Source organism: Calidris pugnax, unplaced genomic scaffold (genome assembly GCF_001431845.1).
Source record: "Calidris pugnax isolate Ruff unplaced genomic scaffold, ASM143184v1 scaffold38, whole genome shotgun sequence".
Taxonomy (NCBI): Eukaryota; Metazoa; Chordata; class Aves; order Charadriiformes; family Scolopacidae; genus Calidris; species Calidris pugnax.
This window is the reverse complement of record NW_015090995.1, coordinates 7,478,516-7,492,925: the sequence shown is the minus strand read 5'-3', so window position 1 is coordinate 7,492,925 and position 14,410 is coordinate 7,478,516. Positions and strand designations below refer to the sequence as shown.

The 14,410-nt window shown below is 37.5% G+C and overlaps 1 protein-coding gene across 5 annotated transcripts in view; it reads right to left on the bottom strand.

Moving 5' to 3' along the window:
• Positions 1 to 14,410, bottom strand: part of MTMR1 (myotubularin related protein 1) — a 36,544-nt gene that overhangs the window by 2,803 nt on the left and 19,331 nt on the right. For all 5 annotated transcript variants that reach the window (XM_014955227.1, XM_014955228.1, XM_014955225.1 and 2 more), the window contains 2 exons: positions 12,224 to 12,337; positions 10,649 to 10,825 (listed from right to left, as the gene is read on the bottom strand). In XM_014955227.1, the coding sequence (XP_014810713.1) occupies positions 10,649 to 10,825; positions 12,224 to 12,337 (291 nt within the window). The remainder of the gene's footprint in view (positions 1 to 10,648; positions 10,826 to 12,223; positions 12,338 to 14,410) is intronic.

Below are 14,410 nucleotides of genomic sequence, written 5' to 3'. Positions count from 1 at the left end.
CACCATACAAACTCTTTAGCAAGTGAGGCTACAAATCTACAGACAACAACCTCCTTCACTAATCAAACACAAACCAGAAAGCCAACCGCATTTTTCTGAGGTGGTCTACAGAAAATGTATACACCTGAAAACATGGCAAACTGAGTCTGGTGATGAAGTTTGTGCAAGATGCTGTAATAGACACAATGGAAAATTCAGATTTCACTGAAGACCAAGACTTCCTAGAATTCACACTCCCTTTCTATTTTTCATTCCTTCCTAAAGTGAAAGATGTCTTCCTCACACACTCTCTCTTCAGATTTCTCCTCTATGAAGACATTTTCCTGAAACACTTAGGTCTGTAACAGAGTGATTTACCATTGGTATCATTAGTCACGCAAGCCCTGGGTCACGGGAGATTTGTACACCTGATTTCTGCACAGCTTAATCATGACTCAGCCTAACAGGCCAATTTCTCTTAAATACCTCTCACAGGGGCATTAGCTGGTGTGTCCTCCTGCACAATGCTCAACCACTCCTAAAAATCAGTTCCATACAACTGGCTTTTGGGGAACCCACTACAAATCCTTTCAGGATACACCACACAAAAGCCACTGCAGAACTCAGCACGGTGTGTGAAGTGCTTCAAGGAGGAAAATTGTGGCTGTACATCTCAATCCTTCTCCTGCATTCCCCCAGAACCTAATTCAACAGGACGCCTGCTCAAACTTTGACACAAGTGCTGTGCTCCCCACACGTGCGTCTCAAAGAACAGGACTGCCTTTAAATACATTATATTAAATACTAAATTACAATAATGGCATTTTCAAAGTCTGTGTATATTCAAGTCACACAAAAAACTTGTGCCCTCAAAAAATTAGGTGTCAGGATGAAGATTACTTCTCCAAACTCAATTCAGCCTTCCTGTACATCTGTATAAAATGTTGGTTAAATAAACATTAAAATACCAGGTTCCCCCTTTAGTCGTCATTATTCAGTGCACAGTTTGATGCTACTCAATTAGTGAGCAGTTATTCAATATTTAGTTTTCTTTGCAGTGTCTGACCTCATCCTTTATTTATTCTTCTGAACTTAAAATGCTAAAATTTCCTTTTCTGTACTTTCATCTCATGTCAAGAAACAAATTTATTTCTGCAGTACCCTAATGAGGTATGGGAGTACTAACACTCCACTTTTACAGACATGGCTCTGAAGCAAGCACCTCCTCATTTTGCATAGCTTGGAGCTCAAATTGTTTTAACAGAGAACTTTGTAATCCTGCAATTGGGCGTTGTGGGTATCAGTAAGGACACCCAGTAAGTAAGGAGCAGACACACATTCTGCTCGAGGTGTCTCCCTTACAACAGAGGAATCCTGTGGCCAAGGCAGGGAGAAACTTCATTTCTCCAGAGCAGCATCCTGCTCCCGCACCCACGGGACAATTTTTCTTTGTCTGCAGCTGTGCTCCCTCCCTCCTACCTTCCCAGATTGTATTCCATGGGTTGAACAGAAAGCAAAGACCTCCAGCACTTGGAGCATTATTCACTCCTAGTTCCTATTCCCAGTTCATCACAACTCCCTCGTAGACTCTGTACCAAATACATCTCTCAGTCCTTTTACTCTCATTTATTCTCGGTCCTTGAGAATTCGCTGAGATTGTTCCAGCCTCAGACCTCCAAATTGGATGAATTTCCTCCAGGATATGAGCAGGCACATTTCTGAAACATAATCTCTCTTACTAAAACCTCATGTTTGCCCTAGAGATGTAATATTTACAGAAAAAAACAGCCCCTTGCCCAACAAAAGAAGTGTAAAATACCAATATTTTCATATGGGAAAACATTTTTCTTAGTCACATTCTCATAAGCAACTGAGCCTTCTTGGATGAAATTTTACAAAACAATTCTGTCAGACACACATACTTGGTGACTCCATACGTATCATTAGAGTCCAGCAAAGCTGTGAACAAGGCGGAGCAGGGTCTTATCATGGAAAAAAAGAGCATCACCTTTAAAATATTAGCCATCTTCCAATAAGTTCATGTTAGAAGTAAACACTGCAAGACAGTTCTAAATATCATCATGCCATTTCATACGGCAGCGTAAACACAAATCGTTTTCTACTGTCAAGTCTTTCCCAGGAAAAGATTCTTACTTAATACAGCATCATGTAGATGCACATTGATTTAAAACAATAAAATTCCAAAAATAGATTTCACACACTAAACTGCCAATACGTACTTTAATGTCATGAAAGAACATGTCAAATTCAGTCTAGAGAAATCTTTAGAACTTCAGAGTATTTTCAAGCAGCTGACAATAACTGATCTCTTAGTGATAAAGATCCATGTCAGAATTACATACTCACAGGGTAAGAAAAAGGTGGTATAGGCAGCTGAAAGATATAGTAAAAAATATATAAATTCTTACAAGAAGACTTGAAAATCAGCCTGGCATGAGGAAGCTGTGTTTTCCCCCAGAGGTCTTCAATTCTGTCACTATAAGTTCCCTTTTTTCAAAAAAGCAGCAAATTCAAATGTAAAAGAATTAAAAGATAGACAGCGGTGCTAGAGAGGAAAAGGGAGAAGATTCCCAACAGGGGGAAAATGCCTCGACCTCAAGTCATGTGTATTTTTTTTTTTTTTAATGAAATCATTAAGAGAATCAAATAGAGCAGGGATTATGCATCTTTCTGGAAGCCTCCTTCTGTCTTGGAAGGAGGAGGAAGAATAAGAGAATGAACCAGCTTCACAAAACCCATTAAAAAAATAATAACAATAACAACAACAGTAATAGTAATAAAAACCTTTAGTTCATTTCCACATTTCCTAAAGACTTACTCCTAGGCAGACCTGTTGCTGCCAGTATTTCCTCATACCATCCTGTGCAAATTCTTACAGATAACTATCTCCATTTTTGTCACTTCACACTATTATATTTCAGCATGTGATTCCTCTCTCAAATAAAGCCTTCAGAAAGGAACAGGTCCAACAACCTTCACAATAACTCCTGTAATGGTTTGCTGTGAAGGAGGTTCTCCTTTACTTTTTCACCGCTGAGAATAAAAGGAAGTGGAAGAGTGACAGATTCTGTAAGGAACAAGAAGTTTGGAGAAGATCGTTTATTAAAAGATCTTGTTACCACCTTAACCCTAGAAGTGTATACTTGCACAGCACAAGTAGTGTCTCCATGGCAAGCTTTTATTACAGTCTTGTTAAGAAATCGTATAATTGATTTGACCGAGATGAATTTGTTGGGAGTCTGACAGCAGAGATACTGTTTTCTGCTCTCTTACCCTGCCTCTCAAACTAGGAGTGGAAGCTCAAAAGATGACTCCGGACCCACCACCCAGCTGCATTCAAGTTATTTTTTGCTGCTTTACTCCACTGTATTGCTAACAGATTTTTTTTCAGAAAAGTGTGCATCCTCTCCTTTGTAGCAGCAGCTTCCCAGCGTGTTGCTGCAGTAACGCTGCTAGGCAACACCCGGCCACCACAGCCAGGGCCCCGGCAGCTCTGTCCACGCTCCAAGGGAAGCTCACACTGACAAAATCTAACCCACCAGCACATCTGCAGCCTTCTTGGGCTGGAGAATTGGCTGGGCCATTGCCCATTAGGTCGTCAGGATGTTTTTCACATGTTAGTTAAACTATTACCTCAATGCGCTGAAAAACGATAAATTTCATTTCTGTTATTTAACAGGATATTCCAGTAAAAAAATAAAGTAGAAACATAAAGGTGAATGTACCACATTTTAACAGATTTTGGTATGTTAACCTCATCAACATATTTTGTCATTTAACTATTTGTAAGAAATAAAATTAGATTTCTCTAATTACATAAAAATCCACTAAAAGCAGACTAGAAGTTGATCAATCCAAAACAAACCCAGCATTTACATCTAATACAGCCAGCAATACAATCCCCACAGGGACTTGGTAAATATTGGTACTTGGTAACACTTGGTAATCCAAGTCAGGAGTTTGCCAGCAGCACTAAGTAGTGGGAATAAGAGCCCAGATCCTTGGGAAGTCTGACCTTGCTCCAGGCATTAAAGAGAAACCTGGCCCTGTAAAAGCCAGTGGAAAATTTACCTGCAACACCTCCACCTCGAGAAGATTTTTCAGAGTTTTTTTTTTTTTGTTTTCCTTTTAATTGCTACTGTAATATTGACTCAGAAAGTAAGAAGGGTAACAATTCACACTTTTGCCAATTTCAACATTATTTTAAGTTTCCAGTCCAAATTTTCTGCATCCATCCATGATGAAATTTAGGACCTGATCCCCCTCCTCATACAAACTATCCACCTGTATCTACCTCTACTCTTGCACTTCTTCACTGCTACTTGCTTCTTCTCCCCTCCCTCCCTCACCTAGGATATTGCCCCCTGCCCCATCTCCCCGGAGAGCTTCCTTGCCCTGGCACGAGCAGACTCTTTCCCCTGTAAGACTGGACAGGATACTCCCACTCCTAGTGATACCTGCAATATTTGAATCCCCGCCCCAACCAGTAAAAAACAGAAAAATGCTGCAAAATTGAGCGAGCCGAGCAGCGTTCTTCACTCGGAAACAACTGATTGCAGCTTCCTGCAAACTGATCAGTTAAAATGGATTGGGTTTTATTTTCCTGATTAGGTAGCTTTGCTGCCTATTTGATTCCAAAGCAGACACTTTTCATATACTTACAGATAAGGTACCTACTGCCTATAATGAGGTGAAAAATACTTAGAACGCTGCTTAAGAAATATTCTTTATTGCTTGAAATACCATTGATACGAAACAATTTTTTAAACTGAATTATCCACACGTACATCAAAAGCAGAAGCTGGTGTACTGGAACTCTCAGAACACACCACTTCACAGTTACAATAAATTATTCCTGCTGGGTGAGGACTTGAGGAAAGATAAAGCTGGGGTTTTTAAATTATGCTCACACAGAAACTACAGTTATGCTATACAATATCCATACTACAATGCATAAAAAACATCTAGACATAAGATAGCTTCATTTCCTAAAAAATTCAAACCTTTCTCTTCACAGAATTGCTACAGTTCACTTTCAGTATTGATTTTCAGGTTTTCATTCCCAAGTAATCCTTCAGGATTCTGGAGTGCTTTTGGATAGCAAAATTTGTCAACACAAGGATAGGTATAAAAGAAATTATAATAGCTACTCACTTATAGTACCGCCAAGTCTTAATTGGATGGATATCTACTGTGTATTACTGTACTAGCTCAAGGACAGTCATTCACATGAAAATCGTTCAACAGCAAATGCATTTTGTCTTGTTCAGCGAGTATACTTTATCTATTTTAGCAACAGGGAAGAAAGGCTGCAGAGGAAAATGGTTATTTTAAATTCATTGCTTGACTTAAGACTGTCGGTTTTTCAAAAACCTACTCTGTGCTTTGGAAAGACAACAATATCTCTCACTCGAGCTTTTTGTTCCTCCTCACCAAAAGCTGGAACTCTGACAGCCTTGCTTTTAAAACCTAGTTAACAGTATACTCATAGAAAAAGGAAATCTCAAATGATGAAAACAGCAGTTTTCAATAACGATCAATACTTCCACACTTATTGTAGTGGTACGCTCCTGGGAAACCAAGCAAAACTCCCTGGCTTTCTGGAAAAGCAATGACTAGCAAACAGGAATGATGATTCCTATGATGTAGGAACTGGAACAGAGAATTTTGCAAACAACCGCATAGATTTCCAGACTTGGGAAACTCTACAGGCTACAAGCTGATGCCATTGCTTGTTAAAACCTACAGCCCATTTAGATTTAGACGTCTGATAGATTAGAGCAATGCTTTGAGTGCTTGCTCTTCAAAATATATTAGAAACTCCCAAAAATGAAAATTATTTGTACAGTACTAGTTTCTCCCTGTACGTGCATGTCCTGATGCTGTGTTCATTACAGGATACCAACCTTTTTTTTCCTTTTTCTTAAATAACTACAGATTATTTCAGCACACAGGATAAGTGTTAGTCTTTATTTTCTTCCATATCATTTGAAGGCTGAGAGTTTTATCTGCAGATGCAAGTTACCTGCAGGAAATCAGACTGGAAATATTGACTTAAGACACCCAGATAGAGAGAAACTATCAGGTGCTGTAAGAAACTTGCCTTGTCTCACAAGAAACTCTGCGGTGAAAGCAATGAATGCAAATGAAATCCACTTAGCCAGGGCACCAGGCAGCTACCTAACCCACGGGGTGATTCCTTCTCCTGACATCTCCTGCCTCACTCATTCATGCAAAAAGATGGACTCGAGACCATGGATCACAGACCAGCAATGCCAAGCGTTTCCAGAGCCATATGATGGTCTGCCACAAAATAGTCTTAAATCACATGTATGAGCTTTGAAAACATTACAACCAATGTCAACATGCTCAGAAAGGAAAAAGATAGGCAATTTGACTGAAGGCAGGTAATGAATAATATGAACACCCCCCATGCCAGACAGTAAGTCCTATTCTGTTATGTGCAGGATGAAGCATCTCAGTAATTACGTTTCCCAGTTCATTCTCAATGATTTTCCAGACGCTTAGCATCTTATCTGTTCTTTTAAATATGCAATATTTTGTGTTTATTGACATTGAAGTTCAGCTGACACCTAATCACTCAACTGTTCAACACATCAAATCATTCTACAATTCTATACACAGTGTAAAAAAAAAGCAGCAATCATTGTAACCTATTTATATGCTTTCCAGATCATTTCTGTATATACTGAACAAAGAGTTATTTATTCCTACCTTTTCCTTTCCGTTTTTTTTTAAGGCAACTGTTAACCTATGAACAGGCTTCCCCTGGCTTTTCATGGAAGCTTGGAAGACTGCCTTTAGCAGATGATCCCATTCCAGTAGCTGAATTGCATTTCTAGGTTATAGATGGTGCCAGCTTTATATTCTGTATGAAAGTCTACACACACAACGAAAAGAACAAATTTGAAAAACTTATAGGGATTCCTATGACACTATCTCTAGCACCATGGCCACATTTCCAGAACAGCGCTTGTAGAAAAAACAATAAAACCCCAACAATTAAAACAAAACAAGTTTAAGCCCTGTACTCCAAGGGTGAAAATGCAATTTCCCAGAAAGCATAAAAACAACTAAACATATCCTAATGGGCTACCTAAATTTTGTGACTAAAATACATTCTTTTCCCTGCCTCTTACATAGGAAGGCACAGCTTGAATTGAAAGGACCAGAACTTTCACTCATGCTCTGCATATCTGAATGATAAGAGGACCATCTTATTTCAAAAGTACTGCTCCTGCAGAAGTCATATTCAGGAAAATAATTTGTTGTGTTCTCCCCACCTTCCAGAGTTGCCCAAGCAGATAACCAACTGACATCTGGCATGAAGAACTCCTCAAACCAGTGTAAAGAAGAGGTCTGAATGACTACGTAGGATAGGGAAGAGAAATACATGACATTAACTGAAAAAATTCAAAAGCACCATACAATCTTACCTATTCCAGACCAGTAGGGTCACCTGTACCCACTGAGCACACACCTCCATATGAGAGAACGAAAGAGCTTATCTTCCACAAATCACACACAAATACACATTTCTCAACCCAAGGAAAGGGCAAATCTGAAAAAAACCTCTTTTCAGTCAATGAACTCAAATAAGATAGTACTAAAATCTATCTAATTTTCTTGGGACAAGAAGTCAATAATGATGTAACACCTCCAAACTGAGACCAAGGAACATTTTATTTCACTTAAGAATTAGAATGACCTTGTTGAAGCACAGTTTAGCAAAAGGGGAATCTACAAGAGATGTCCACATTTAACCTAGAATTCTCCATGTCTTTCACCTCTCAGACACTTGCGCTTTGAACCCTTTGGAAGGAGACTGTGTGTCACCTAATTGCACAGCATCTATTGCAATACAGCTGTAATCCTAAAATGAGGCTCCTGATGCAAATAAACACCACCAAAACCACCAATTCAGCCTCCCACAAAACTGGGACAGAACTGAAGATATATCATTATAAGCAAACTTTTCCTTAAAAACCATAAGAATAACTCTGAATGTCCTAGTGCAACGACGAATATGATCAGACCTTACTGGACTGTCAGAGGTCTGATGAGACATAGAGATTTGGAGACAGACTACACAAAATAAAAATAAATGCTTATATCCAGTTAGCATCCAGTAATTTTCATATAAAAAAACTAAAGATGATGCATGATCATTTCCAATAGAACAGTCAACGAAGTGCAATGACTAACTTCTCTCAGTCCACTTAAAAATTTAACCTTCAATCACTAATAAAGCTGAAACTAGAAAACCTAAAATATTGCCACAACCAAAAAATGCCATTTTGCTCTTGAGTGTTTCCTCTCCCACGATATAAAGACGGTTGATAATGGGCATCGAACATCCACTCTGATTATATTAAAGGACTATCCTTCATCTTCCCTTAAACTCATATCATCAGGCATTTCTCCTTTTTGGTGAGCTCCTAGAAAACAATAAACATTTTCTAGTTTCCTAAAGAAGTTTTATGGTGCTGATAAAGTACGTGAAGTTGCGTTGAATTGCTATTTATCAGAGAGCTCTTCAGTAACATTAAATATTTAACTTTCTCTTATTCCAGTTGAAAAACAAAAGAACCACACTTAAAGTTATTAAACAAAAAACACCTTTTCTCAGTAGGTGGAGATACCCATTCTTTTAATAAATCCACTGATTATTTAAGAAATCTTTTCACTGAAGGTAAGTGAAGACCTGCTGGGCGTCACAATGGTGATTGCCTTTTTTGCTGTTACTGGAATGGTCTGAATGTTACTGAATCGGCTGACGGGGTGTGCCAGTAGGCAAAGGAAATACAGGAGAGAGCAAACTCAGTATATTGTCATTACAAAGACTATTATTTACTTGTTTGCATGAGCTTGTGCTTTCATAATTAGATTGGAGAACACAATCCTGCCACAAAAACCTGTAATTTCTGCAGCAAATTTATCCAAGTAGATGTGGAACAATTCCAAATATTTGCCACAAACATCACATAAATTCAGGACAGAGACAAGAAGAAAGGCATAATGTATCTCCACAAGACAAAGCTAACATGGTAGATCTAAGTAGTCGAAAGAATTGTATTAGTTCTTCAAGAAAAGAAGGTGGCAGTAAAGTTAAGACATTTAACAGGATCATCAAATTTTGTTGCCTTCAACCTGCTGATTTGAGGGACCTGCTCTCAAAGAAGACCACTGACTCACACAAACAGAAGTGGGCAGAGTGCTCTCCCAGAGCAGTGAGCAGAGCTGGCCACTAAGGATATGGCAGTTCTGATATTTTCTCATTATGTCATCTCTTCCCCACCCTAATGTCTTTTTGGACAGGGACTAGATTTCCTGTATTTTTGCAAAGCTTGCTTGCTTTCAGGGCCTATAGATCTCAATTAAATACAAGTAATAAACTGACACTGCTGCAGGTTGATTATACTAAAATGTGCATAAATCACGCAAACGTTTTTCAGCAAACAGGCTAAGGGAAAGATGATATCCTGCTAAAAAGCAGCTGACAATTTTACTTTAAACCCATAACGATTAAAATACACCATCTTTCAAGTTTTAACACATGCTAACACCTAACAGGCACCTAACAGTCATAGGACTATATCAACCAAAATAGAACATGGAGGGGAAACAAAGCAGCTCAGAGAAGCACCTCCATGAGAAAGCAAGCGATCCAGGCTTAGCCAGGACCTTAAAAGGTATTTCTCAGATGCCTGGACTTCTACCAGCAAACTGTCCTTGAAACTTACCTTGGAACATCATCTTTTACAACACCCTCTGACTTGTGGATGTCTAATAAATTTGAAACTCACGTCTCATTCTAACTGCTAGGAGATGAAAGCAGCTTTCGAGCGGTCACTTAATACAGGTAATTTATCATAATATGCTTGGGGGTACCTTGGAAAGTTACCTTAATAGAGAGATGGTGTAGCACCCTCAGATATATTATGGCTGTGACACAAACTGAATGTTCTTCCTTCAGACTTCTAAGCATGAGAGCATATGGAGTATTTGTCTGACGAGATTTAGAGATTTATCTGAATAGCAGACATTACTTGTAAGAACAAATATGGGATGAATCAAGGAGCATGTATAGGGAGTGTTTAATCTTTAGCGTGCCAGCTTGAATCCGTAAAGGTCAAGTGAAAACAAGCACCTATGTGATGCTAAGTTTAGAGAGCCTACAAAATGAGTCAGTATGGAGTCCTATCCTTTCAGAAACTGCTGCTGTATTTTATATCATTGTTGGTAAAGGGCAAAACATGATTAAAAACAAAAGTACCCTAAACTCTACAAGAAGGTTAAGGCAATAAAAGTATTTAAAAGTGTTACAAAGTATTATAGAAGTGTTATAAAAGTAATTTTCTGACAACAAAGACTGTTAATCTGCTTCTTTACCCAAGCCAATAAGTGATACTGTCACTTGCTATTCTACTGCTGACTTTAAAGAAAACATCATTTTACCAAGTTTGAACACATCTCGCATCTTTTTTGAAAAAACCACCTTTTCCCCTACCAGCTGAAATATGTGCAACAGATGAGCCCCTTTTGAAACCAAAAGCTGCATTCGACACTATGAAAAATTCTCTTTTTCAAAAATCTCTGACTATAAAAGTCATGTGAAAGCACATACCTGAGGCCGCATCCTCGGGTTCCATCGGACGTAGTAATTCACCCAGAGTTCCAAGTGGTTCAAACTGGCCACAGGATACAGGACGTGGTTTTCATAGTTTACGTAGAAAGGATTTGTGAACTCATCCAACTGGCTGTTTATGTAGGACCACAGCGATACAGTCTTTGTGCTTACCTCCTGATTGGAAAAAAAAAATATTAAAATAATTAATTATACGGACTGTAAAACCTTAAAATATGAAGTTAGTATCTACATATCAGTAATTTGGTCCGTGAAATTTACCTCATCTAACAGAAAATTGCACTCTGAGAACACTTGCAGTAGCTGATCATCAAACAGCCTTAGAACTTCAGCAAAACATTTGGACACTTACTCTGGTCCGAGGCTAACTGAGAAAGGAGATTCAGGCATACTATTTTCAAAGACACTAAGGTCTACTTGAGCAAAAGAAAGCTGTACTGCTTATAATTTACAGCAATGTTAGCAGCTACTTATATATATCGTTACACATTGATCAACTGAAAAAAAAATAAATTAAACTAGCTTTGACAAGAAAAATCAGTGAAGGGATATGTAGTTTGGAAGATCCAAAAACAAACACCTGTGAAAAATAATTATTCAATTCTCCCACTCTCACTGTTTGTTCCTATCAATTGATATTATGCTTTAAAATGCCTATTTTATCTTTATTTGCACTTCTGAAAGTTGTATTATTCTAAATCAGCATAATCGTGGTTAGATCAAAGATTGGAAATCTGAATTTACATCAGATTCCTCTTGCAATTTTACAGTCCTTCAGTGTAGTAAGGCTTGTGTTTCTACTACTGCTGTGTCTTAAGCTGCATTTCTTTATTGAGAATTGCATCTGACTATTCAATTATGAAAGAAAGCTGTCTGAAAACCCTGCATTTACTGAGAATGTGTTATTCAGCTCCATCTTGTGGTATTTACATGCAAGTTTTTTCCTGCAGAAGCAGTAGAGATAAACCAAAAAAATAGCAAAGCTAAACACAGCAAGGAATTGTTACTTTCTTTAAAAAATAAGAAGTATTAAAAACAATAAAGCCAAACATAAGCAAAAGTGTATTTGGAATATTAAGAACCGTTTAATTTTTTCCCCCAAACTCAAAGTATTTCACTGAGTTCTAACTTCATTCATTTAGATATTTTAATTTCCACAATCTTTAACCGTAAATTCCATCTAGTTATGTACCACAGTGCCCTGCAAAGTCATCCATATGAGTTCCTTTGAAAATAGTGAAAGAAATGCTAATATAATTTGATAATGCTTATTTAAAATTGTATATGTTGGCTAGAAATATCTGAAAGAGGACTTTCTAAAACCTCCAAATCCCTGAACAGATAATGACTTAAAAAAAATCAGTGCCACCTCATTAAATAGCAGGACATTCAGTATATATTTCTCATACTGTGAAATTTCATGTCTGCACTGTCCTTTAAGGCTTTGTGACAAATGTACCCAAAACCACAGCTCAGGTGTTCTTAGGCCTTGTACTCTAAGCTTTTTCATACAAAATCAACAAATTAAGAATGTGTATTACACTAATTATTTACCTCTTTTAATCTCTCTTTTTCACAGTTGCATAAGAAAGTGCCAAAGAGACAACTGTAAAGGTGATCCAGAATCGTGATCAAAAACAACTCATTGAATTCAAAGGCTGCAGGAAACTGAAATAAAAAATTGGTAAAATTACTTTAAACTTTATTTTAACCAGTATAGAAAGGAAGAAACTCAGTCATAAGAAATAACCAGAAGATTCAGATAAGATTTTTTTTCCTTATTTAGTGATTATTTTCAGCAAAACTCAGCAACTTCAGTACCACCCATTGCAATATTACATTTCACCTACATACTTCTTTATAAATATTCCTCGGAGACAAACCTTACATTCATTATGCAACTATACTAGAATACAAACACAGAAACATTAGCTAATGTGAAACTGGTGACACAAAGCAATCCATTTTAAGGAGCTCTAACAGCATTCTGCTCTAACCCACCCCAAACTGTCTTCAACATGTGCTTTATTTATCTTGTTACAGGAAAACACAGCATTTTGGGGAAGAAAAAAAAAAAAGGAAGATGATGACATTTAAGAGTTTTATTTCCTATTCTAACATCCAATAAATTAGATAATAAAGACTACTGCATGTACAATGTTTTTAACTTATATTTAAAATGTTTCTTTCACTTTCTACCCAAGTAAGTTACTTTTCTGTATTTCACCCCCTGAGTTTACCATCAGCTACGTACAATAAGCCTTTATTCCCTCTTCTCATAGGAAAGTAAATCCTATACATCTGAAGTTAAAGAACTGTTATTCCACTGAGCGCCACTAGGTATTTATTCACAAGTAGAGGTTATCTGATACATTCTAGGAAAAAGAGTTAGAAATTTGAAAACACTCAAAATGTTTAAGATATCTCTTAATCTGTAGTGCTGTAGTGCTCTAAAATCAAAAAGAAAGAAATTAATGCAAACTGTATGGACTGTTACCTATTCAGATGGAAAAGGTCCCTCTTCAATCAAATTTTATGATAGGACTACATATGGTGACTGTTTGATGTGTCAAAATAACTTTGCGTTCAGTATGACAAGGGTCTCAAACACAGATAGGGAATGGTAAACATTTAGGAGAAAAAAAAATCAGAAGATTAAAGGAAAATTTAAGAAGTTGTATTTCTCTCTTTACCATGAATTTTCAGGATAAATTAAACAAATTCTGTTCATTCTCACTAAAGGAGCAAATCTTTACAGAAGTCTAAAATGCAAAGTTACAGATTCCTAAAGAAGAATTTCCTGCTATATGGAGGAATCTCCAGTCAACATTTCAGATGAGAAGAAAGCAGCGGACTGGTTTCTGTTATGTGCCACTGAAGAATACTGAACAACTTGGCACGAGTGACTCAAGAGCCACTTTAAATAAAAAAAAGAAAGACGACAAGTATAGCTAGGAGGAATAACACAGCAATTGGGACTGCGGCTGAACTAGCTGATCCAGAAATTCCTCTTCAGTGTCATCTGTGATTTATGAAGGGCAAATGTTTATTCATGTTGAAAGTAAGGAGTTGAATAATACACAATGCGTGTGCTTGTATCAAACCCAGAAAGATCTAAGACTTAAGCAACGTTCTTTTAAAAGAAGATTGACTCAAGTCAAACATTGCAATAACATTCTCTTTCCAAGATGTCTCAAGCTAAGATATACCAACTTTCAACTGGAAATTTTGAGTAAGGAAATTATCAATATCACGGCTCACAAAATGAAAAGGAGCCTTCCTTCTTCTGACTCTGCTACGGATTACACACTGTTCAACTGCACGGTGTGCTCACACCAGGGCTCCTCTCTCAGCTCACTGGCTTCTTTTCAATCACCTGGCCATTTGTTTTCATAAAACATGTAGGAACTTAAGATTATCAAATTCTCTTTTTCAGTCATGTTCAAAAGTTACCACTTACAGCACTTCCTTTACTCTAGGAAATCATGACAAAGCTCAATTACAATACAATACTGTTTAACATTTAACAACACATCTATGATTTTTAAAAAGTACGAGCAGAACTTGGTAAGTAGGTGTGGGGAACCAAGTCAGGAGAGAACTCAGTGGGTCTCCGACCTCAGTCTCCTACGTCCAGCCCAAAGCAGCAATCACATAGAGAGAGCAAAAATAATTTGCAAAGGATCAAAATGATATTTGGAAATAACTTTGAAGACAAAGCCTCTCCTAAAGGGACTCTCT